Source organism: Ammodytes marinus (assembly GCF_949987685.1).
Source record: "Ammodytes marinus genome assembly, chromosome: 13".
NCBI classification, from domain to species: domain Eukaryota; kingdom Metazoa; phylum Chordata; class Actinopteri; order Uranoscopiformes; family Ammodytidae; genus Ammodytes; species Ammodytes marinus.
In genome coordinates, this window is record NC_137217.1 from 1,665,788 (window position 1) to 1,691,631 (window position 25,844).

The following is a 25,844-nucleotide window of genomic DNA, read 5'->3' on the forward strand; positions in this document are numbered from 1 at the left end:
CTCCGTTTGTCTGTGTGTGTGGTTGTCTGTGTGTGTGTGTATCGGGCTGCTGGGCTCAGTGGCTCTGTGAAGGTGCTGCCTGCAGTGCTTCAGCGTTTGTCTTCCTGTTACTTCAAAATAAAAGCCAACTCACGTTTGTCAAGTGAAATGCTAATGTGAAGCCAGTGAAATGCTTTTAATGTGAAGCCGCAGCCTTAATGCTCTATTTGTTTAACAGTAGCTAACTTAACTGCTGCGCGCTGATCTAAAGATAGTGTTTTTTTAATATAGAAAGCCGTGTCTCTGGCATTACCGGTGGTGACACAAGTTTGTTTTGCTAAAAAAACGGCACTTTGTCCCGCATTGTCCCGCACAAACGTAGTCTTTGTCCCACATCTGGTGAATTGGGATCTGGTCTATCCCCTTCCCTCACCTGGAGTGTAGGCTTCTCAAATCACGTTCCTGCGCCACACTGAAATCTGCGACCAATACGGATATGTGACCATAGAGCATGCACGCGTGAACCGAAAATCGGACTGGGTGTACGACCAGATCAAATGCAGTAATAAAAACTATATAAAAACGTCTTTCTTTGCACTGATGGTCTCGTTTGCTGTTAAAGGTAATTTATGATTATGAGAGGAAACATGAGGCTGTTTAAAAGATATTTAAATGTTACTCGTTGCCGCTTTAAGTCAACCGGAACATGTCCTACAGCGTAACTTCACATTAAAATAATTTAACTGGCAAAACGGCTAAACGTCAAGTCAATTTTGACTTTCATTTTGAAGCAGAAACCGGAACCTAGCACTTCCTAGCTCAGCTGCGCGACCTTCACTAGTCTTCCGTGTTGTGACTCGGGGACTACGCGGAAAAACAGAAAAGAAAGCCTGTCATTTGCAAAAGTCCTACTTATAACTCTGCGCCCCCACCAAAACCTCCATGAACGTTAGTGGCAGCCGCCAGTCATTAATTTTCACTTCAATTTTCGCTATCAAGGGTGACTTAAGCCTCGGCTGCAGCAGCGGCATACCAACCAACCACCAGCACACAAGTGTATGGTGTGTCCACTCCACAAACAGTCCGACTAGGGCGACTGTGGCTCAGGTGGTTAAGTGGGTTGGCCAACGATCCAAGGGTTGGCGGTTCGATCCCCGCCCGGCCACCTGTGTCATGGTTGTTGTGTCCTTGGGCAAGACACTTCACCCACCTTGCCTGGTGTGAATGCAAGGCCGGATTAACGCATAGGCTAACTAGACTACAGCCTAGGGCCCGACGTGTGGAGGGGCCCTTTGATTGGTCAGACTTTTTTTATTTTAATTTTTTAATGTAAATATAATTCAATCAAAATTTACATAAACCTCTATAGGTCCGTGAAGTTAGACACCAGGGATGTGCGCGAGTAGGCCACCTCGATTGGTAAAAAGGCAAACTCGAGTTTGTTTGTTTTTTTTCGGTCTGCATTCCGCGATGCGCAGCGCAGTTAGACCGGGTGGCAAAAAGTAAAGACGTTAAACTCAACGGAGAACGATCATTGTCTTAACAACACACTAACACTAACAAGCATCATCAGCCCTTAAGTGTAGTAGCCTATTCCTTGTTTAGCCTAAAGAGCGAGAGAAAAAAAAACACCGTCAAAAGAGCCACAGACAAACCTACAGCCTGTAGGCTACCTGGCCGTGAGACACACACACACACACACACACACACACACACACACACACACACACACACACACACACACACACACAAAACAAAGAAGCACCCGATCAGTGTTGCCAACTTAGCGATTTTGTCGCTATATTTAGCTACTTTTCAGCCCCCCTGGCGACTTTTTTTTTCAAAACAGCGACAAGCGACAAATCCAGCTTTTTTTCTGGTGTAATTGGTGACTTTTTCGCCGAAGCAAATATCACTTTTAACGCTTCTCAACGAGCAGCAGGAGCCTCCTGGCCCGTCCCCCGTCACAGAGCACTGACAGACGGCCCGGTCCTCGCGCAGCAGCCCCTCCCAGCTGCGGTCAGAGCAGGAGATACTCCTCTCCGCTCGTGTTCCGTTAGCATCACTATTAGCAGTTAGAAGCTTTTCCCACCTCTGCTACAGTCTACGAGTAGTGCAATTCAAAATGTTATGCAGTGCTTTTTTAAACCATGAGCATGTATGATTACTGCTAGACTTAACATTACCACGTTGGTTGTTTATGCGATTGTCACGTTCGTAACACTAGAACCTCATCTATTCAAATATTACTGTATAAAACCCCTGACTACAAATATGCAAATTCGGCGATGACGTCATCTACAAATATGCAAATTAGGCGATGACGTCATCTGGCGACTTCTAGCGACTTTTTGGACAGCCAATAGCTACTTTCCTTACTGAAGAGAACATGTATGACACACGCACAATGTTTATTGGACTGCAGTGCATTTACATACATACATAAGTTACTCTTGAGCTAAAAAATGCTAGATGTTAATGCAGATGTTATGTCCTCATTTCTTTTACAAGTTTCTGTAATAAAATTTGTTCCAAGTGAAAATTGTCCCAGTAAAGTTAATTTACCTTGAGTGTGATCTTTGGTCAGATAATAATTCAAAAATGAAGTGAATAGAATAGAATATAATACCTTTATTGTCATTGGCTTCATTCTTTGTGTGAATTCAGAATGGTGATGGCTTTGGGAAAGAAACTGTTCTTGTTCTTGAATCTGTTCAGGTTTACAAATACACTTCATCATCATCATCATCATCATTATTATTATTATTGGACGCCAAAGCGTCACAAAGGGGGGCCCCACAGAAGGAATAGCCTAGGGCCCCATGACTACCTTAATCCATCCCTTAATCCACAGCCCTGTGTGAATGTATATGACTGCTGTATGTTTGAGGTGGTGGTCGGAGGGGCCGTTGGCGCTGAATGGCAGCCACCCTTCCGTCAGTCTGCCCCAGGGCAGCTGTGGCTTTACCACCGCCGGTATGACTGTGCGTGAACGAATTGAACCTGGAACCATGTAAGCGCTTTGAGTCCTTAGGGAATAAAGCGCTATATAAATCCTATCAATTATATCAATTATTGACTCCCAAAACATTTAGGCAGCAACCACCTTAATACTAATTTGTTTTATATAGGCTAGCCTATGTTGTTTTATGGTTTGGTTTTTAAATAAAAAAGGAAGTTCCAATTATGTTTGTGTATGCTGTTCTAGGGGGGGGGGATCTACATTGTTGTCTATTTGCACTGAATTGGAAATTATGATATTTTAGAAGAAATACACTGATTACAAGGGTGTAGAGAATGGGTGTGAAAAGAGCATTACAATGAGAAAAAATAATGGGACAAAAAAGAAATCAAGGTACATTTAGGCTAGAATAGATAAAATGTGCGATGACATTAATGCGATTAATCGCAATTAAATATTTTAATCGTTTGACAGCAGTAAAAAAAAGGCTTTGATAGTATATTTAAACTAAATTCATTTTCAGTATGAATATGTGTTTATTTACACCCTTGTGCTCATATTCCCCTGTGTTCTTATGTTGCAGGCTGCTGGCAGGATAAATTGAAGAGAAGGTTGACCCTGGACTTTCCCTAGCTGGTGTTTCACTGCCCCGGCAAGCGCAACATCTGACTGACATGTGAACTGGTTTTTGTTGGGACATTCGCTGCGTTTCAAAAGTAGTTCCACTTCTCCTCAGCCCTTGGTTTGACGTAACAGCACACGTCGCACAGAGGGCACTTAGAGCGCGGAGGGAGAGTAGGCGGGGGATTTAGGACACACTCACACTAGGCACAATTCTCCCGTTCTCCAGCACAATTGCTTAATTCTCACACAGGTTATATTCAAGTCCAAGTGATGGGCAATTCTGGTGCAGTAAGGGAGCGGAAGTTATGCATCCTTAATAAATTCACGTCAGGAACGCCGCCTGTGCGCTTGCTTTTGCGCGTGTCATCTCATTAGCAACTGTACCGTGCCCAGGCACACCTCTCCCAAGCGTGCCGTGGCAAAGGAAGTGTTCCATGCTGGAGTACGGATGGCGTGCTCACACTAGCCAAACCATCTAGTCTTAAGGGGGCAAACGTGCTCGGGCACGGAACAGATGACCTAGTGTGAGTGCGCCCTTAAATGGAATACACGCCATTGGTTTTAATTACATGCTTAATATTGCACTCCTCCGCTACTTAGGGCACTGCAGGCCACAAGTGGTTTCCCTCTCTCTATACAGCTGTTTCTAAACAGGCATAAAAGTGTGATATAGGTATGCGATTAATTAATCACAGAGCCTGTAATTAATTAGATGAATTTTTTTAATCGCTTGACAGCCCTAGTATATATGTGTTTTTTGCAATAAGTTTATGTGTGTGTCCGTGTGTGTACCCAAATTTATATATCATCTATGATCCAAACAAATAAGCTGAAATTCACATAGAGTAAAACTGCTCAATGTAAATCCATAAAAACAGCACGTTTTGATCCCATGGTCAATTGAGGTTAAATACATGAATGTGGTAATATTAGACTTTCATCCTGTTCTTCTACCTTGAAATTATACATTTTTACTTTGTTACAGATGATGCGTGAATTTCATCCTTATAGGCCTGAAGAGCAAAGATACCCCTGGTGGAAACGAGGGAACTGTGATACATTTTCTATTGTTATTAGTTGTAAAGGCCATAGGCAAGGACACAATTCATGAAACATCTTAAAAAACATAAAAAGATGACATTTCAAGTTATAAGAGCAGGTTGAATGAGTAATATTACCACATTCATGAACTTATCCTCTATTGTCCATGGGATCAAAACATGCTGTTTTCACGGATTTACATTGAGCTGTATTTCTCTGTGAATTTCACTGTCTGTTATTGGATACAGACACAGGCACACATACATATTTGTTGAAATACACATATACACTACTCTATGCTATTATGAAGAACCCAGACAGCATTTTATCTTAAATTAAGATGAGAAAGAAAGTCAGAAAAAAAAATTGGGAGAATAATAAATTCATGGTATTATTATTATTATTATTTACACATAATTTCTCAATGTACCGCAAATGGCCTTAGAGTGTGAGTTTTTTTAGGGATGCACCAAAGGTTAAGTTAAATACTAAAATTATAAACAAAACATGAGGTTACAGTGCGCTTGACCTTCAAAATACTGTATACTCAGTTCATCCTCTAATCAAAGTGTGAGTTTGTGCCAAATTTGAGGAAAATGTATCAAAGCATTCTTGAGATATGGCTTTAACAATATGCAAAGTTAGTAAATAGTAATAAAAAAAAAAAAAAAAAAAAAAACTCAAGACCTTCTGTGACATCAACACATTGTTTTGTTCAGGTAAATATTGTTGTATACCATATTGTGTACAGATTCTGAACCGTAATGCCGTTTTTGTTGTATTATACATTTTTCGGCATTATTCGATATTTTGATTGATGTCAGCCATTTTGGGCCAAAGTGTTCTTTATTTTATTTTATTTTTTACCTTCCTCTTATAACACAGTATCTACTGACATTTTTAATGTATAAAACATCATTGTTTAGCAAAATGTACCATGTGTATGTTCAATTGTACAGGTTGCTATTCACAGGTTGCTTTTCTTTTTGTATATTTCATGGTTTAAATTCAAATGAAAGTATACTAATGCAAAAATACTTGTCTCAAATGTTAGGTATATGTATTAATGTCAATTTGCGAGAGAGATTCTGTTTCCAGAATGAATGTAAATACATTTACAAGAAAAAACAGCTGCATAAGATTGTTTTTTTGTAATTCCCATTTTCATACATTTATGGCTCTTAAAAAAAACTGCAGGATATTTTGAGGAGAACTTTAAACCCAATGTCCACAATGGCATTGTCTATGTAAAAATGCAAAAAAAGAGTAGTGCCCAGACGTGGGAACGAAAATCACTTTCTAGCCACTTTTTCCTGGTTCACCTTATGGCCTATATGAAGAGAAGTTCCTCTTCGTTGCCGTAATGCGCATATCCATGTCGTAAAACCTCTGGGCGAGGCCTCTAAACTGAGAAAATATAGGGGCGTGATATTCAAATAACGATTGTTTTCAGCCGCCGCATTTATCAATAATGGCCTGGCGTATGCCGAGATACGACTGTTTGATAAATCCCACGCGATACCTGGCGTAGGGAGGTATTTTCGCCAGAATCTGCACCAGTTTCCACGCAAGTTTGATAAATGAGGGCCACTGTGTGTATATACATTCAGCAGATTGCATCTGCCCCTGCTATGCATAGTATTAGCCCAGATGGAAAGTGTGCATACCATTCAACCCATCACCTGCAGCAAAACACCAAGTCATTAGACCTGACCTCATGTAACAGTGGATTAACCCAGATAGGAAGCCAGTTCTTATGTCGTGAAGCACATGGCCTCCAGCTCAACTGACGGGAACACATCTTACATGTAATGACATTGCTGCAAAGTGAGTTAGTCATTAACACAGTCACAGACAAAGAGAGAGGAGAATGAGAAAGATGTATGGTGCAGATATCTGATTTGCTAAAAAATTTTGTTCGCCCCACAAACACTCACAACCCCCGACAGCACAGTTGGGGATCGGTGGGGCAGCAGGGTTCGACATAACGTATAGCCCGATGGCCCGGGGCCAGTAAAATCATATGCAGGGCAACTTGACTGGCCAATCACAGTTCAGTATCTTTTTGTAGACTATATCATGGTTCATTGAAATGCGCGTTGAGAGTCGGAATGAAAGCAGTGTTTATTTAAGACTCAATATAATAAACCTAATATAAATTATATTTTTTAATGAAAGGCCAGTGGACAAACGATGCGTGGGCGTTTTGACAGGCGGAGCAACAAGCGGGTGCACTCTCGCTCCGTTGGCAGAGCTGCCTACCGTCCGCCTGCGAGTCGACAAATCAATCGACTTGCTTTGCCCCCTTTCTTTCTTCCCACAGCAGAGGTTGAGGTGCAGAACATTATAACTGCACTTTTCCTTTATCTGCCGCCGTAATGTTACAGTATTTGCATCCAAGCCCCAATGGTAATACAAATGAGAGGCGTTATTTAAACGCTGTGAATGCGTCTCCGGTGATTGTGTCGGTTGTAGACCGAAACAAACGGAGGGACACCACTCACTGTACAGTTCCTATAGTCGCGCAGTTTGGCACTGTGTTTTCAGACTCGAGACATTCAATCAGATCGCGGAAGTCTTTCCCATTGAAATCGCTAACGGGGAGAATATCCCCGGTTATTATTTTAGCCACAAACCACAGTTCATCTGCGCGGCGGCTCACTCGCTGGCGAGATCACACGGTGAAACGCTGCTGTGATCGGACGAAGGCATTGTGTGTTTCTAAGGTGATTTAACGTCATAGTCTTAGACGAGCGTTTAACGTATGCTGCATATTTTGCACTGCATTGTTTTTTATCAATAGTTTGAAAAAATGGTCCCACACCGGACTCTTATGTGAAGCTGACACTTCATGGAGAAGTGACACTCCTGCAGCGCGCTCACGACCAGACGTGAACTCGCATATATACGGTGAAATCTCCTATTAAAAAAACGGCATAACCCACTGATTTTCGGATTTCTATTCTATTTTTAAAGTCAACTTGAGCGCAAGTGGAAAACCGGTCATTCGGTCGACACATTCACATCCCTAATGCGAAATGAGAAATTAATAAAAACAGCCTACCACACCACAAAGAATGATCAGACCTTCATCTCTTATTTTTTTTTTATGTTTGAACATGACTTCTGCAGGTGAACTATTCATTAAACTGCCCAAATTCAAGAATAAAAACAACCATCAAACTACTGGACTTTAAAATACTGGCCCACTCTTTCAACATACTTTCAGTTGTAGGCTTCAAATTCAATATGTTTGCCTGGTTTTATATTATGTGTATGAGCAATATCAACATTTCATATAATTAACTAAAAGAAAAATAACCAAATCTAAAGGGAATATCTATACTGTTACAGTATAGATAGTCCCTTTAGATCTGGTTATTTTTCTAATACAGGTATTATAATCATTGACACTAAATTATGAAGAAAAAAAAGTGTGTGCTGGGCCAGTGAAAATATACAAGGGGCCAGTAAATCGGATCCACTGGCCCGGCGGGCCAGTAGGAAAAAAAAGTTATGTTGAACCCTGGGCAGGTAAGCATGATGGATAACCTTCTTTATATTTATATCTCTTAAAAGAAGAATCATAATCATCATTCACAAATCTGTGTGCGAGTGTAACGGCGTTAGCGTGAATCTATCTATCCATCCATCCAAACTAGGGGTGTCACGATCTCGATTGAAGGTCGAAAAATCGATCAAAATGACGTCACAATCTTGACCTTCGAACTGAAAGGCGGATATACAATCTCAGCTACCAAAGTCGCCTTTTGCCCTGTGGGTCCACGTGCACCCAGTACTGTTTGTATACAAGAAACCCGTCTATGGTATTATACGTAAAGTTAGTGAATAGTCCTACCATTATATGTCACTCTGGGTTTGGTTAAGCACAAGACCAGGTGAAGATCCATCTCATCTGAGGACACAAACTTGGAGCAAACAGGGCACTTAAAGCCTGAAACAAAGAGAGGAAAACACACACAAATGAATAGGAGAATAATACACAGGGAAAGGTGGAATATGATATAAAGTACTTGATCAGAGTAAAGTGAATCTAAGGCTGAAGCAACAATAAAGTGACAAACACTTAGTTTCTCCTCACTGTAGCAAAGCTTTGTTTTGGTGTGTCTGCACTACATTTGCAGCTATCACTTGAGGATAAGCTAACCATCCAGTTCTCATAATCAATGCAAACAGAAAACACATAACTATCGGAGAGGGGCACTAGACAAATAAAGACAGACAAGGTCAACAAGAAACGAAATATTGATTTAAATTTGGTTTTATTGATTTAGGAAGGCCTCCATACTGTACACAAAATAGTCTGATACAGTCGAAACTTGTATGGCAATGGTAAGTAGTAGCTCTGTGTCTTTTCAGACATTAACCATGACCCCAAAGTTCCCTGCTAGTCCCCACAGGAACTTGTATCAGACACCCTGCGTTCCAAATCGCATACTCTTTCTTTTTTCTATTCTACATACTACAGCTTGGACCAAATCTTTTGTCACGGTACAGGTAATTTTGTATCATCACGGTATAGTATTTTTCCTTTAAATTCAATGGATTAAAATAACCGTACTGTATTTTAATCACATTAGATTATGTTCATATTTTACTTGGATATTCAATTTCCATACAAAAGAGAAACTGGTGCAAAATACCACACCAGTCTGGCTTTAGTCATTCAGTGCAAAATAAAAATGACAGCTTCAACCAAATGTGTAGCATTTTTCAATTGCTAGTAGCCTATATCAAAATAATGAAAGACTTGAATTTTTTCTGCAATATTTGGTAATCTTCATTTAAAAAAGCTGTCAAAATAAACTAGTGTGCAAATGTCTGGTAATACTTTCACTCCCGGGGCCTCTACGAATAGTCCAATCTCCTAACCTATACGCCTCCTTCCCTATACCTTAAGCCCTAAACGACATCGGGGTTAAGGAGAGATGAAAGGTGCTTCCTATCGAACATAGGAAAAGACAGCACTGTTTCAAATGAATTCGACTCCACTTTTCCTAACCGACGTCACTGCGTGACGGGCGACGGCGAGTATTAAACGAGGGTAAACAAATTGAAAAGAAATAACAGGACGGCTAAAATATCAGTCCGAAGCATAATGACCAATGCAAAAAATAAATTGTCCGTTTCAACCCGAATAGACAGGTAGTGGTCATCATCGGTGTTCAGCGGCAACGTCTCTCCTTTGTCCCGTTAGTCCAATATCGTGGTGAAAATCCAATAATAATCCAATGCTGTGGCTCGCCTCCCGGTCAAAGTCAGGCAATGTGAATTAGTCCGGAGCGGTGTGTAGTGCTAATTTCTGGTGTAGATTGCTACTCCGGCTCCTGCTGCTCTCCGTCCTCGTCCCTTTGGAGAGCCTGGGCCCCCGGCAGGGAGGCGATGAAGTCGTCGGCTTCTTTGGCTGACTGGAATGTCTTTACTCGGCCGCCTTCTTTCACTTTGAGCAAAGCGGGGTAAAGCAGGAACAATTCCACACCTTAGGCTTGGGCTGTGTCCATAGCCTGAGAGAAAGCTTGGCGACCCTTAACGGTGTATCTGCTGTAGTCAGGCGAGAAGCGAATCCTCCGCCCGTCAATGGTGAGTGGGGATTTCTTTGCGGCTCTGAGGATGCTTTGGCGGGTGGTATATCGGAGAACATTGAAGATCAGAGTACGAGAGGCACCTTGCTTCTTATGGTTGTCATTGTGAATGCGATGGGCGCGCATGATCTCCCCCTCAAGGTTGCCCAGCGAGTGTGTGAGGAACTGGGTGGCGTTTGACCCCTCTAGGCTTTCCGCTAGGCCAGTGATGCGGACGTTGCATCTTCGGTTTCTGTCCTCCATATCAGCTAGCTTAAGCTGAATAGAATCCAGCGTACTCGCATGGTCGGCTAGCATCTTGGAGTTGCCTACAACATCAGACCGTATCTTGACCATTTCTGCTTTAACTGTGCCAATACTCTTAGTCTTGGCACCTCTTTCTGAGGGCTCTCCTCCTCCGTTCCTGTCCGAGGGGTCTCCTCCTCCGTTAGTGCCTGAATGGTCTACTCCTCTGTTCCTGCCTGAGGGGTCTTGCCCCCTGCTTGAGGGGTCCAGCCCCCTGTTTCCGCCCGAGGGGTCCAGCCCCCTGTTTCTGCCCGAGGGGTCCAGCCCCCTGTTTCTGCCCGAGGGGTCCAGCCCCCTGCTCCTGCCCGAGGGGTCTTGCCCCCTGCTCCTGCCTGAGGGGGACCGCCCTCTTCCTCGCCTTCCTCCGCAAGGGGTCCGCCCTCGTTATGGTGGCCGCTGGCGTCCTGGGGGGGTTCCGCCTAGGCCGTTCTGCAGAGGGGATCTGCCTTCGCCGTGGCCGGCCGCCTGAGTGGTTCTGCCTTTGGGGGTCCGTCTTCGCGGGTCATGGCCGTTTTATCGCCTTCGTCACCGCCGACCTCCAGAAGGTTTCCATCGTAATCGTCTTGGCCGAGGCTGGCCTCCAGAAAGGGTTCCTCACCTTTGTCTTCATCGCTGCAGGCCTCCAGAGGGACTGAGCCCTCATCGTCCTTGCCGTCGGCCTCCTGAAGGGTTCCACCTCCACTCTACCCCTGCTTGCCCCCCAGGTCGTCCGCCTGAAGCTCCCTGCCGTGCCCTGGGGCCTTTTTCTGACTGCCCGCCTGACACACCTCCATTCTGCCCCACTCCAGTTCCCTAGCCAGCCTGTCACCCCGTGCACTGCCCCACTCCAGTTCCCTGACCAGCCGGTCACCCCCGTGCTCTGCCCCAGGCCATTTTTTTTGTTTCCCTCCTCCTGGCCCCCCTCCACCCACCCTGTTTGGGTTTGACTTTTTATTTTTTTCTCTTCCTGTTTTTGGTCGCCTGGAAGTCGACCTTTTAGGGGGGCGGCGGGGGGGGGGGGGGGGGGGGGGTACTGTCATGGTCTGTCTTTGTCCTGTCTGCTTTTGGTGGTTCCCTGTGTTTCCTGTTTTATTTTGGTATGACTGTCTTGTTCCTCCCCATGTCCTGTCAAGTTTCCCTCCTGTTTGATTACTGCTCCCTCCCCTAATGTGTTACACCTGTGTCTAGTATACAGGTCCTTCTCATATAATTAGCATATTGTGATAAGTTGATTATTTTCCATAATGTAATGATAATAATTGAACTTTCATATATTTTATATTCATTGCACACCAACTGAAATATTGCAGGTCTTTTGTTGTTTTAATACTGATGATTTTGGCATACAGCTCATGAAAACCCCAAATTCCTATCTCAAAAAATTAGCATATCATGAAAAGGTACTCTAAACAAGCTCTTAACCTAATCATCTGAATCAACTAATTAACTCTAAACACCTGCAAAAGATTCCTGAGGCTTTAAAAAACTCCCAGCCTGGTTCATTACTCAAAACCGCAATCATGGGTAAGACTGCCGACCTGACTGCTGTCCAGAAGGCCATCATTGACACCCTCAAGCAAGAGGGTAAAACACAGAAAGAAATTTCTGAGCGAATAGGCTGTTCCCAGAGTGCTGTATCAAGGCACCTCAGTGGGAAGTCTGTGGGAAGGAAAAAGTGTGGCAGAAAACGCTGCACAACCAGAAGAGGTGACCGGACCCTGAGGAGGATTGTGGAGAAGGGCTGATTCCAGACCTTGGGGGACCTGCGGAAGCAGTGGACTGAGTCTGGAGTAGAAACATCCACAGCCACCGTGCACAGGCGTGTGCAGGAAATGGGCTACAGGTGCCGCATTCCCCAGGTCAAGCCACTTTTGAACCAGAAACAGCGGCAGAAGCGCCTGACCTGGGCTACAGAGAAGCAGCACTGGACTGTTGCTCAGTGGTCCAAAGTACTTTTTTCGGATGAAAGCAAATTTTGCATGTCATTCGGAAATCAAGGTGCCAGAGTCTGGAGGAAGACTGGGGAGAAGGAAATGCCAAAATGCCTGAAGTCTAGTGTCAAGTACCCACAGTCAGTGATGGTCTGGGGTGCCATGTCAGCTGCTGGTGTTGGTCCACTGTGTTTTATCAAAGGCAGGGTCAATGCAGCTAGCTATCAGGAGATTTCAGCACTTCATGCTTCCATCTGCTGAAAAGCTTTATGGAGATGAAGATTTCATTTTTCAACAAGACCTGGCACCTGCTCACAGTGCCAAAACCACTGGTAAATGGTTTACTGACCATGGTATTACTGTGCTCAATTGGCCTGCCAACTCTCCTGACCTGAACCGCATAGAGAATATGTGGGATATTGTGAAGAGGAAGTTGAGAGACACCAGACCCAACACTGTGGATGAGCTTAAGGCCGCTATCGAAGCATCCTGGGCCTCCATAACACCTCAGCAGTGCCACAGGCTGATTGCCTCCATGCCACGCCGCATTGAAGCAGTCATTTCTGCGAAAGGATTCCCGACCAAGTATTGAGTGCACAACTGAACATAATTATTTGAAGGTTGACTTTTTTGTATTAAAAACACTTTTCTTTTATTGGTCGGATGAAATATGCTAATTTTTTGAGATAGGGATTTTTGGTTTTTCTTTATTTTTTGCCAAAATCATCAATATTAAAACAATAAAAGGCTTGAACTACTTCAGTTGTGTGTAATGAATCTAAAATATATGAAAGTCTAATGTTTATCAGTACATTACAGAAAATATTGAACTTTATCACAATATGCTAATTATATGAGAAGGACCTGTATACAATGTATTGGATGCAGTGGTAGTTCTTGCCCCCAGGGGATTCTTAAGGCATGTAGAGCAGAACACAACTAAGAAAAAGGATGACATTGGTAAATTGAACTGCTGCTGAATGTCCTGAAATGAATTGAAGATTGAAACCTTTTGTGATATCAGAAATTATATGGATCCCTCTATCAGACCAGTAAGGAAATGAGACAGGCCGACCTCCTAGTAGTAAGTCATAATTATGAAATAAAGGAAAATGCTGATGAATTTGTATGATGCTCTTGGTGTGCTTGCTCACCAGGCGCCAGACTGAAATTAAATGTGAGATTATTGGCCCAAATTTGAGGTTACAAAATTGAAGAGGAATATTACAATGTACTACATCTTGTAGTCTATGTGGGAACACTAGTTTCTCCTCTATCGGGCGCCAGGAGACATAAATGTCACTGTTCAACCAAGAGTGCAGGGGGCGAAGGGTAAAAGCCCAGAAATACAATTTTAAATTAGGGAGATTTTGACCGCCTGCACATTTTCCCCTTTGCAATGTGGAAAATTTTATTTGAGGGCGTTTGGCTTTCCAAATAAATGTAGTTAACAGTGAATTCAGCCTATCCCAGTATCCTACTGGAGGTGGCAGAGGAATCATAGAACTGAAGAAGTTTATCCGAGGGAGAACATTCATTTTAATTATAGAAAACCTTGACTGAATAGAGGTTGGTATTTTAATCCATCTCTCCAAATCTGATTCCACAGCTCTAAAAATAGAATTAAAATAGTTTTTAGTTATGGTATTAACTGAAGAGTATATTTGAATACCTAAATAACGGAATTGTTTGACAAAGTGGATCCCAGAAATCTATTTGGAATTGCACATAGCAGGGGAAGCAGGGCTGATTTGGACCAATTAATTTTATAACCAGAGAGACTGCCAAAGTCTTTAAAGATCTGAAGAAGATAAATTACAGATTGAGGGGCATTACCAAGATAAAGCAAAATGTCGGCATACAACGATATACAGTCAAGTGCGAAAGTTTGTGAACCCCTTGAACATTTTGGAATTGTATTTATTTTTACCATTAATAATTCATTTTTATCAATACCAGTATTTTTTATATGAAATAACATATGTTTGTTTATCAATTCAACATTTTTCTTTCCCAGAAATAAATTTCTAAAACAGATAAAACAAATTATTTGACAACTGTTGTATGATCAAAAGTTTGTGAACCCTAAGCTGCATTGCTTAAATCGAGCAAGTAAACACAATCAGATGGGCCAAATTGAGTCATGAAATGGACCAATGTAGTGAGAGATCTTTAGGGAAGAAATTGGGCGGCACTAGATACAACAGAGATAAAACCAGGTCAGTTTAGGCTCACCAAAGTGAACCCATACAGGTCAGACATGCTAAAAGGGAAACAAATCTCTGAGGATCTCAGGAATAGAGTTGTGATGCTGCACATTTGTCTGGGGACAGCTATAAATTATTTAAAAAAAAGTTTGAGCTCCATCGGTCCACCGTGAGGCAAATCATCTACAAATGGAGAGCTTTAAGAGTGACTGAACATCTGCCTAGAAGTGGACTTCCTTCAAAAATATCCACAAGCGCCACAAGATAAGTGATTTTTCAGTTAAAAGCCAACCCAAACATTACATCTAGTGATTTGCAGACCTCTCTTGCAGCATCTGGGACAGATGTGCATGGTTCCACAATAAGAAGAAAACTCAGTCAACATGGCTTTCAAGGGAGGGTTGCTGAAGAAGCCTCTGCTCTCAAAAAAGAACAAAACTGCTTGTCCCAACTTTGCCAGAGAGCACCTGGAGATACCTGAAGTCTTATTCTGTGGACAGATTAGTCCAAAATTTAACTGTTTGGTCATAACCAAAACCGCCATGTTTGGGCAAAAACGCAATTCTGCCTACCACCTAGAGAACCTTCTCCCAAGTGAATAATGGTGGTTTCAAATTGTCTGCAAATCTCCAGATGTAATGTTTAGGTTGACTTTTACCTGAAAAATCACTTTTCTTGTGGCGCTTGAGGATATTTTAGAAGGAAGTCCACTTCTAGGCAGATGTTAAGTCACTCTTAAAGCTCTCCATTTGTAGATGATTTGCCTCACGGTGGACCTATTGAGCTCAAATTTTTTTGTATGAATTTATAACTGTCCCCAGACAAATGTGCAACATCAAAACTCTATTCCTGAGATCTTCTGAGATTTGTTTCCCTTTTAGCATGTCTGACCTGTATGGGTTCACTTTGGTGAGCCTAAACTGACCTGGTTTTATCTCTGTTTTATCTAGTGCCACCCAATTTATTTCCTAAAGATCTCTCATTACATTGGTCTATTTCATCAACCAATTTGGCCCACCTGATTGTGTCAACCTGCTCGATTTAAGCAATGCAGCTCAGGGTTCACAAACTTTTGCACATACAACATTCGTCAAATAATTAGTTTTATCTGTTTTAACAATTGATTTCTGGAAAAGAAAAATGTTGAATTGATAAACAAACATCTGTTATTTCATATAAAAAATACTGGTATTGATAAAAATGAATTATTAATGGTTAAAATAAATACAATTCCAAAAGGCTCAAGGGGTTCACAAACTTTCGCACTTGACTGTATGGTGGTCTGTATTATGCACAGTTATGGGAACTTGGTGCTCCGATAAACGTATAGCCTGTGCAAGTGGTTCTAAAGATAAATCAAACAAAAAAGGGGAAAGAACACAACCTTGCCGGCTGCCCCTTGCAACTTTGAACTGCGATGAGCAGATTTTCCCCGTTAATACCATAGCTGTAGGATTGGAATAAAGAACCTGAATCAGAGAAATAAAATGTTCCCCAAAGCCCATATGTCTTAGGACCTCCCACAGATATCCCCACTCCAGTTGGTCAAAAGCCTTCTCTGCATCTTAGGCCGTTTCTCAATTCCAAGTACGCAAAGTTCGGACTTGTGGACTTCGAAGTTCGAACTTCCAAGTCCAGACTTCCGAGAACGGGAGCACACACCTGCAATTGGAACGGCAGCGGACTCAATGGCGTCATCACCTCGGCTCGTTAACTGTGCTACAGAGCTGGGATGCGGTGGAGACGAGCCCTCCTCAGTTGTCTATCTCACGTCGTATGTGTTTTATTGTTATGGCTTGTTTTTAACCTTTCAATTTATCGTTTAATATTGATAAATACACTTGACTGTAATGAGTGAATTATCATTTTACCACAGGGTGGAAAGTTGAAGCCCCTTAAAGCTACACACAACATATATAACAGGCTAAAATGTATTAAAAAAAACCTAGGCATGTAATAATTCATAGGCCCTTTACTGATCAAACAAGTAAAATGTTTAATGGATTTTTAATTCTGATAGACTTTAACACTTCTTAGCAGACAATACATATTAAATACATAATTGCAATTGATTGTACTTAAAATAAACAAATAAGCATGGCATATACTGGTATATCTATCTATCAATAGTAAATATATATAGCGCCGGAAAAAATTAAGAGACCAGTCCGGATTTTTCTTAAAATTTCTTATCTCTAAATTACTTATTGAAAATGGTCTGAATGACAATACTTTAATTGTGAATTTGGAAGAAATGTTGTCAGTACTTTATAGTATGAAATCAAAATGTTAATTTTAAGCCAAACATATGCCTCTTAAAAATAAAACAAGAGACACTGAACATTTGGAGTGGTCTCTTAATTTTTTTCCAGGGCTAGATATACACACACCCAATAAACATAAATAATATAAATAGTAAATAACTGCATCAACGATGTAAAAAATATATTTATTATTATTTTTAGAAGCAGCTCACAGCTGTACACAAAGCTCAACACCCCTGTGCCTATCCTGGCTGTCTTCTTTTCTGGAGGGGGACCTGAAGCCAGCCTTCAGGCTCTCCAGGGATAGCTTCGACAGGCTACCCCCATCAGCACCTCGACCTCATGGCTCCATCCATGGGCTTTCTTCCGGCCGGGGCAGCAAGGCCAGCAGCGTCCCAAATTCAAGCTGGCCTGTGGTGCGTTGTGCAGGGTGACGGTCCATGGCGTGGTGGAGGCCATCCTCCATCGGGTCATCCATTTCCCCAAGCCAGAGGAGATGGAGGAGGTGGGGGCAGGCTTTGCTCGGCCTTCAGATCTGCTGCCGGGGCATTGATGGGTGCCATGTCAGAGTTCTGCCACCTGCAGAACAGAAGAAAAGCTACTTTAACAGGAAGCTCTTCACTTCCATCATTCTGCAGGGTATCTGTGATGCTAAGAGCAAATGTATAGACATTTACATCGGGAACCCGGGGTCGGTGCATGATGCTCTCGTGCTCCGGCGTTCCCCGTTCTACAATTAGGCCCTGTACCCACCTACTTCTTGCTGGGTGATGGAGGGTACTCCTGCCTGCAGCGTCCCGTGGCCATCATTAGGCTCTACCGCCACCCATCCATGTGAATTTTGATTACCAGGTCATATTGAAGCCCGGTACAAAAGGCCAGAGGGCGCAACATTGTGGAGAGGTCGTTTGGGATCATCAGAACACGCTGGTGGGCCATCTTCCTTAGGTCTCTGGAGATAATAATAAGAACATGGTTTGTAAATATTCCTAGCTTTGTAAATAAATGTACATATTTGTAATGACATGTTTTATTCTCCTCTGTGTACAGTTTTTAATATTTAAATTAGCTGATTTTAACTTGCTTGGCATGTTGAGTTTAACCATGTTTGAAGTCTATAAAAGACTTGATGCTGAATGAGTCAACTTTCAGCAGACATCTTCTGTTTTTTATGCTAAATAAAGTAGCGATTTTCTTCTTGAAACTCTTGCCTCCTGAAGTCCATTTGTAACTGAATTTGCCAGTATACATGTGAATGTAAAATATAAAAAACACTGTTGCTATCAAAACAATTTGCTCAAAAAACATAGCTAGTATAATAAAGTATACATAAAAAACATAGGGTGAGGACAGTATTTGCAATTACAACTTATGTAATATATTAACATATCAAGCCAATACATTTGACCAATACATGATACCATTCAAATGTAGAGCCTTAGCATTGATTTGTGAATTCATGTGATTTCAATCACAGGGAACCCCTGCTTGGATTTGACAACAATATTATCTATTAACGTGTCAGAAATAGGAGATAAATGCGATGGACCTTAGGTATCCCAGGTTAAACAGTGTCCCACATTAGGGCAATTCACCATACGGTTATGAACCACAACTTTGCACCCCCAAACGGGACTAGCTGTCCCTGTCCCAGGGGGGAAGCTAGAAATCCCCCGGGGCAAGCTAACTGTCCCCCGGGGCAAGCTAGCTGTTCCGCGGGGGAAGCTAGAAATCGCGTGGGACAGCTGGGCAAGCTAGCAGTCGGACGTTTACGGAGCTAAGTAGGATTTGACAGGTTGGAGTATTAAATTATCATCTAATAAAAACTTCAAAACAACATACCGGTATTCTGAAACAAAAGTAGTATTTATAAAATAGTAATAATTATGCTTACAGTTGTGGGTTTCTCCGCCTTGTCCGCCTCTGCCTCCTTGCTCTGCTACTACGCTGCGAAATGCATTCTGGGATATCTAACGGCCCCAAGTCCGCACAAGTCACCACCGATGCATCCTCGATAGAATGGCCAGTTGAAGAACACATCAGGAACACTTCCGGGTACTTGACTTGATGCGAACTTTGAATTGGAACAGTACTTGGGCTACGGTTGATGACGTTTTACGAGACCGCAAGTACACAAGTACAGAAAAGAACGCGAATTGAGAAACGGCCTTAGACATGACAGCCGCCGGAGTGGGGACACTCTGGAAGGCCCCTATGATATGCTGCAAACGGCGTATGTTATCCGCAGCTAGGGGGTTTTAATAAAACCTGTTTGTTCATGGTGTACAAGGGAGGTCATGTACGGCTCCAAACGCCGGGAGAGTACCTTTGCATACAACTTAACATCTTAATTCAACAAAGAAAGAGGACGATAATTTGCACAAAACAAGGGATCTTTATCTTTTTTGAGGAGTAATGAGATCATTGCAGTGTTGACATCTCTGGAAAAGGAGCCCTTCAAAATAGCAAACTGGATCATATCCAAAAGTATTTGTCCTAATTGTGGCCAGAAAGCTAGGATAAATTCAGGGGGGATCCCATCGAAACCAGGAGATTTTCCTAAATTCATACTGTGCAATGCCTCCTTCAATTCAGGCAGGGTGATGGGATCATCAAGTGAAGCCCTATCTTGTTGATCCAACTGAGGTAATTGAAGATTGCGGAGAAATGTTTAGCATTTTTCAGCATTATATGGGACTTCAGAGCTGTAAAGCTCAGTGTAAAAATCATGAAAAGCTGAATTTACTACCGAAGGTTCAGAGGTTATTAAACCGTCCTGTAAACTAATGGCAGAAATATTCGAGAAATGCTCATTAACACAAAGTTTCTGAGCAAGTAAGTGGCTAGGACGTACGCCTTGGAAGTAATGGTTCGAACGGGATATACGGATAAGAAATTCCGCACGGCTTCTTTCAAGCGACCAAAGTTCTTTCCTCACAATTTCGCGTTTGAGGGAAACTTGAGCAGAGAAGTCATCATGCAATTTTGCAACCAAATATAACAATTTGGCTTCCAATGCCGCCATTTTACTTAAGCGAGATTTATTCAAATTAGATGAAAAGAGAGTTAGATCTTATAAAACCTTTAACCGCATTCCATACAACCCGCGGGTCTTCCACCGAATTCTTGTTTAAATCTGAATTCTTTCAAATGCTTCTCCATCTGAGATAAACATTTTATTTTGCAGAAGAGTAGTATTAAATCGCCAGCGGGCTGCACGAGTTAATTCTGACCTAAGAGAGGCTTTGCAGATCAACGCATTATGATCGGATAAAGTGAAGGGAATGGACTCAATGGTGTGGATATTCGAAAATATATCTTTACGTAGAGGCAAAAATGAAATCTATACGAGAAAAAGTTTTATGCCTTGGGGAGTAAAAGGAGTAGTCTTTAGATGTAGTATTTTTGAGGCGCCAGAGATCCACAACGGCCATATCCTCAGCCCATTGACGCAGAGCAGAAGAAGCCAGGCGTTGATCTCTAGACTCCGTCTGACCCATCCTATCCAACACATGATCCCACACTGAATTAAAGTCATCGCCAATAACTAAATGAAATTCTGATAAATCTAATAGCATGTTGTTTAATAGCTGCAAAAAGGTCTTGTCAAATTTGTTAGGAGCATAAACTGAAACAAAAGCAACCTTTTGTTCTTCAATTACAGTTTTAACAAAATAAATTCTGCATGTAGTATCGCCTCCTGAGCCCAAATTTGTAAGTTGAAGATTCTTTTTAGCAACAATAGCTACCCCTCTTGACTTTTTATCAAATAAGGATGAAGCTAACACATTGAAGTGTTTGCTGTTAATGCGATACATGTCTTTTTGTAACAGGTGGGTTTCCTGTAGAAATGCTAGGTCTACCTAGCCTGGAAATCCAGACCCTGATATCTTGAACGATAGAGGGTCTGGCCACGATCAATAGTAATTTCCAACTCAAGGGGCGGCTCCTACGCGTGCATTTCAAATGCCACTGCACGCAGTTGGATAGCACTACAACTAGGGGTGTAACGATACACGTATTTGTACCGTACCGTGGCGGTACAGGCACGTATTTGGTGTTACAGAGGTGGACCGCGGTCCGTTCGTGGCGTACATAGCGTTATATGGCGAATGTACAGGCTTGTTTTGCGGTGTGGAACTTAAAACTTGTAGTCGGAGTTCCCCCCGGACCATTTAGCCTCCGGCTCGCTCGCACGTGCGCAGTAGCAGCCAGCGATTTAGAGTCTGTTATCTCCATGGTGAGCACAGCATGAGGGTGCAGTGTTGCTAACTTAGCGACAAATCTAGCTACTTTTTCTGGTGTTATTGGTGACTTTTGGAGACTCTGTCACTAAAGCATGTATCGCTCTTTACTTCTAAACGGGCAGCGGCTGCCTCTGAGGCACCTCCCCCGCATGGACATATAAGCCTCGTTCGACTTGGAGCCGTCTTGCTCAGACCTGCGCAACTATGACGCGCGTCTTGCTGAGCGCACAACAAAAATGCTGCATAAATACATCTCAAACGAGGCCATAAGCTCCCCCGTCCCAGAGCACTGACAGGCGGACCGCGGCCCCTCCCAGCTGCGGTCAGACCAGGAGATACACACCTCTCCGCTCAAGTGTTCCGTTTGCATCCCTACTAGCAGTTGTAGTAGGCTACCCCTCCTTTCTTTTACAGTCTATGAGTAGTGCAAATAAAAAATATATACAGTGCTATCAAACAGAGAGCGAACTGCATGGCGAAAGTCAACAGGAAACCGGAGCTCGCAGGCGCCCCCCTGTCATTCAAATCCCGCTTGAGGGATAACTTCGGATTCCAGTAGAATTATGAAAACAGTGATAAACGTGTGGAACAATGTCGGCACACAGGTTATTGTTTCACCGCAATCGCCTATGTATGTATGGACATATAAAGGGAGCCAACACGTCGAACATGCATACGCATTTGAAAAGGCACCATCCAGGTCACCGTTACTGTGAAGAAAATCGAGCTGTGCAAACCCAGACAGTATTTGCTTTTTTTATACTGAAAATACATAAGCTGTCATTTAATTGATGCTGCAGTTGCACTTTTATTTGATAATTGTTATATTTATAAGAGCACTTCAGAGAGCTGCAGTAATATATATATATATATTTAAAGTCAACAATACCCTTAAAGATGATACCCTTTTTTTACATACCAGCTTACAGAGCCTGCTGAGCATTAACACTGGCTTTTTTTTTCACTGCAATTTTAGTTTATGCTGCACCTTCACTAGTATTTAATAAGTATTTTATTTATTGGATAATTGCAGCAGTATTCTTTTTAGATTTGTTATGCATTTTATTTGTATGGTACATACTGTCAGCTAGTTACTGACAGCTAAAACTGTTCATTCTCCCTTAACTATGAACCGTACCGTACTGTACCGTACCGTACCGTGACTTCAAAACCGAGGTACATACCGAACCGTGACTTTAGTGTACCGTTACACCCCTAACTACAACCAATCAGAGCGATGCACAAGGTGACGTAAGCCCCGTTCGTTTAGCGAACAGCTGTTAAACTGTTAAATTAAACGTTTGCCGTGGTCGGTCGGCAAAACAGAACATTCCACTTACTTGCTAATGAAATATTTGAGTGCCGTCTTCCAAATCATAAAGGATCGAGGCCAAAGCAGTCTCAAACCATATCTCAAACTCACACAACATATCCGCAGCCATCTTTGATGTTTACTATCACGGCTTCGACGTCGCATGCACGTCACTGTCGTCACCCGGTTACGTCCTCCCCAGAGCACCATACAAAGGGCTCTGGCGCGCCCATATTAGATAGAACCAATTGAAACGTGAGCCCAGATTTCTGGTCTTTTTGAAAAAGCTTCAACGGAGAGTTTCCAGACCAACAGGCGCAGCAAATTTAATTTGCCAGCGCCTAGTGGCAGGTCTGGGAATGCCAGGCTAAAGTCTACCTTCTCCCTCCGCAAAAAATCCAACACACTCACTCTTTTATAAGGAAGATTCAGCCCCCGTACATTGCAGGAAAATAATGTTAAATGGTTCATAAAAGGAAGCAAAACTTAGGCGGTGCAGTCATCGTAAAAAAACATAGAATGCCAGCAAAAAGTGTTACATATTCAAATCCTGTCCCAACCCTCATCCCCACAAAAAACACAAATGACAGGACGAACACAAACATGTAACCAAACAAATACCCCGCCCACCCATGTGGGACAATGGAGAGTACAGTGGAGTTCCCAAGGAACCTCTGGCCCACCTGATTTTGTTTACCTGCTCAATTTAAGCAATGCAGTTCAGGGTTCACAAACTTTTGCACATACAAAAATTGGTAAATCATTTATTTTTTCTGTTTTAACAATTGATTTCCGGAAAAGAAAAATGTTGAATTGATAAAAAAGCATCTGCTATTTCATATAAAAAATACTGGTATTGATAAAAATGTATTAATAATGGTTAAAATAAATAAAATTCAAAAAGGCTCAAGGGGTTCACATACTTTCAAGCAGCACTACTCTCACCCACTCTGCATGTAATCGGCAAATAAACTTTTCGGGGATCCCACTACTGATAACCAATCAATAAGAGAGAACGCTAAAAACCGGCACCCGTCTCACTGACGGTGCACGTGCAGAGAACAGATGGGTGAATGTTTATGCGCCTACAATGGCGGAGCAGGTAAAAATCCTTCCCAATGTCTGTTTTGATTGGTTTTTATCATGTTTTATCACACTTACGGATCTGAGATGATGCTAGATAACTCACTTCTGGAAGACCGCATTGCATTAATGTGGTGACGTGGGACGAGGGAGGGGACCGCTAACTGCAGTAACTGACAGGAAGTTAGCTAAACTGACCATTCTGCTTTCTGAACCTTTAACTACGAGTATGAATACTATTTCAAAGCTGTAATCCTTATTCTATCCTATCAAAGGCAGCTTGATACCGTTCATGGTTGTTATACGTGAGGGGATTATAGTTACAGCACAGTGGTTGGCCAATAAGAAACATTGAAGCAAGGCCTACAGGAAGGTATATGTGTAGTGGGTTTGTCAGACGTTTTTGCAGATTATGAAGTGGACAGTGAAGTTAGCAGGCTGGCTAACTAAAACGTTAGGCTGAGAGAGGCTGAAATATTCTGCAGAGCTCAGCATAAGGTGATTATCTCCATAGCTGACAAATTGATTCAATGATGAAAAATAAATAAAAATCAATGTGGAGCTTTAGGGGTTTTAATTTAGGTATCTTTGGCTTGGTAGTTTCTTTCTGATTTGTTGACTTGTTGATTTGAGATAATAAAATAATAAAAAAATGTGAAGCCATCAGAACACATTGCCAAAATATATCAGAATTAGTAAACTTAAAAGGAGCTGTAAGCGGAATGGTTCTTTTAGCTAACTTCCTGTCAGTTACTGCAGTTAGCAGTCCCCTCGCTCATCCCTACGTCACCACATTAATGCACTGCGGTCTTCAAGCAGCAAGTTATCTAGCATCATCTCAGATCCATCAAAACTGGGAAGGATTTTTACCTGCTCCGCCATTGTAGGCGCATACACATTCACCCGGTGCAGAGCGTGCACTGGCAGTGAGACCATGAGTGAGACGGGTGCGGACGGGTGTCGGTTTGTAGCGTTCTCTCTTGTGATTGGATAAAATTTTGGGATACTACATAAAGTTTAATTGCTTATTACATGCAGAGCAGCTGACTAAGAGATTGGCTTTATGAAACGCGCACATCGTGTAAGTGATTACTGTATGAATAAAGAGCGATTTAACACTTATATTATAAATAAACCGCTTACTTCACCTTTTAAAGTGTTATAAATGAAATACCAATGGGATGTAAATTAAAAAGCAATGATTAATAGTGTTCACAAAAAGTTAAAAAAATTGGTTTAATTTTGATTATATCAATCCGTGATAGTATAGACATGTATAAGACAACTGTTAATTAAGTAAATAGTTATCCAAACATTATCCTCCCTTGATGTTTCCAGTTACAGCCCTGATGATAATTATCCCTCTTTCAAACAACAGCAAATGCAGCAATTTCCACTGACTTCCCTGTGGCCCAGTTTACAGATCCCGTTCATAGCAACCCTCATCCATTATTCATCAGCAGGTTATACATGACAGGTTACAGACATCAGACGTGTAAACAAGTGTCCTGTATTATGTGTGTGGAGCTTCCTACAATGGTGAAATCTGCCCACATGTCATACTGATGGGATAAACAGATTAGTGCAGCCAGAAGCAGACTGTCAACTGTTTGTCTGGCCTATTTAGGTGAATCCCAACACACAGGCAGGGTGTCCTCCCTTAAGATCGGCAGACAATTAGGATTTTGTAGACTAGTTGTACTTATGTGAAAGAGGGACAAAGACGAAAGTCCAGCTCCATGCACCTCCACAAGTCATCTTGTTATAAAAATAATAAATTTTATTTAAAAGGTGCCTTTCACGGCCCTTTCACGGCTCAAGGACACCGTACAATCAGACAAATATACAGTACATTAAATCCAGGTAAGAAACAATTGAATTTAAAACAGTTCAAATAAAGTGGGCAATGGATGAAGGTGATATGGTGAAATGGGAAGGGAAGATCAGGAGGGGTATGAAAATTTGAAAAGGTGAGTTTTAAGCTTTGATTTGAACTGTGATATGGAGACGGTGTTTCGGATGTCAGGAGGTAGTGCATTCCAGAGCAGGGGAGCAGAGCGGCTGAAGGCTCTGCTCCCCATCGTGGTGAGATGGGCAGAAGGGACAGTGAGGTGAACAAAGGAGGAGGAGCGGAGTGCACGGGAGGGAGTGGCAATTTGAATGAGGTCTGTTAGGTATGTGGGTGCAAGGTTATGGATGGCTTTGAAGGTGTGAAGGAGGATTTTAAATTGAATACGGAAATAGACCGGGAGCCAATGAAGCTGGTGCAGGAGAGGGGTGGTGTGTTGAGAGCAGGGTGTTCTGGAGATGATCCTTGCTGCTGAGTG

The 25,844-nt window shown here is 42.3% G+C and overlaps 1 protein-coding gene across 2 annotated transcripts in view; it reads right to left on the minus strand.

Annotated features, from left to right (window-relative positions):
* Nucleotides 1-25,844, minus strand: part of znrf2b (zinc and ring finger 2b) — a 44,107-nt gene that overhangs the window by 12,656 nt on the left and 5,607 nt on the right. For both annotated transcript variants that reach the window (XM_080039300.1, XM_080039299.1), the window contains exon 2: nucleotides 8,466-8,561. In XM_080039300.1, the coding sequence (XP_079895426.1) occupies nucleotides 8,466-8,561 (96 nt within the window). The remainder of the gene's footprint in view (nucleotides 1-8,465; nucleotides 8,562-25,844) is intronic.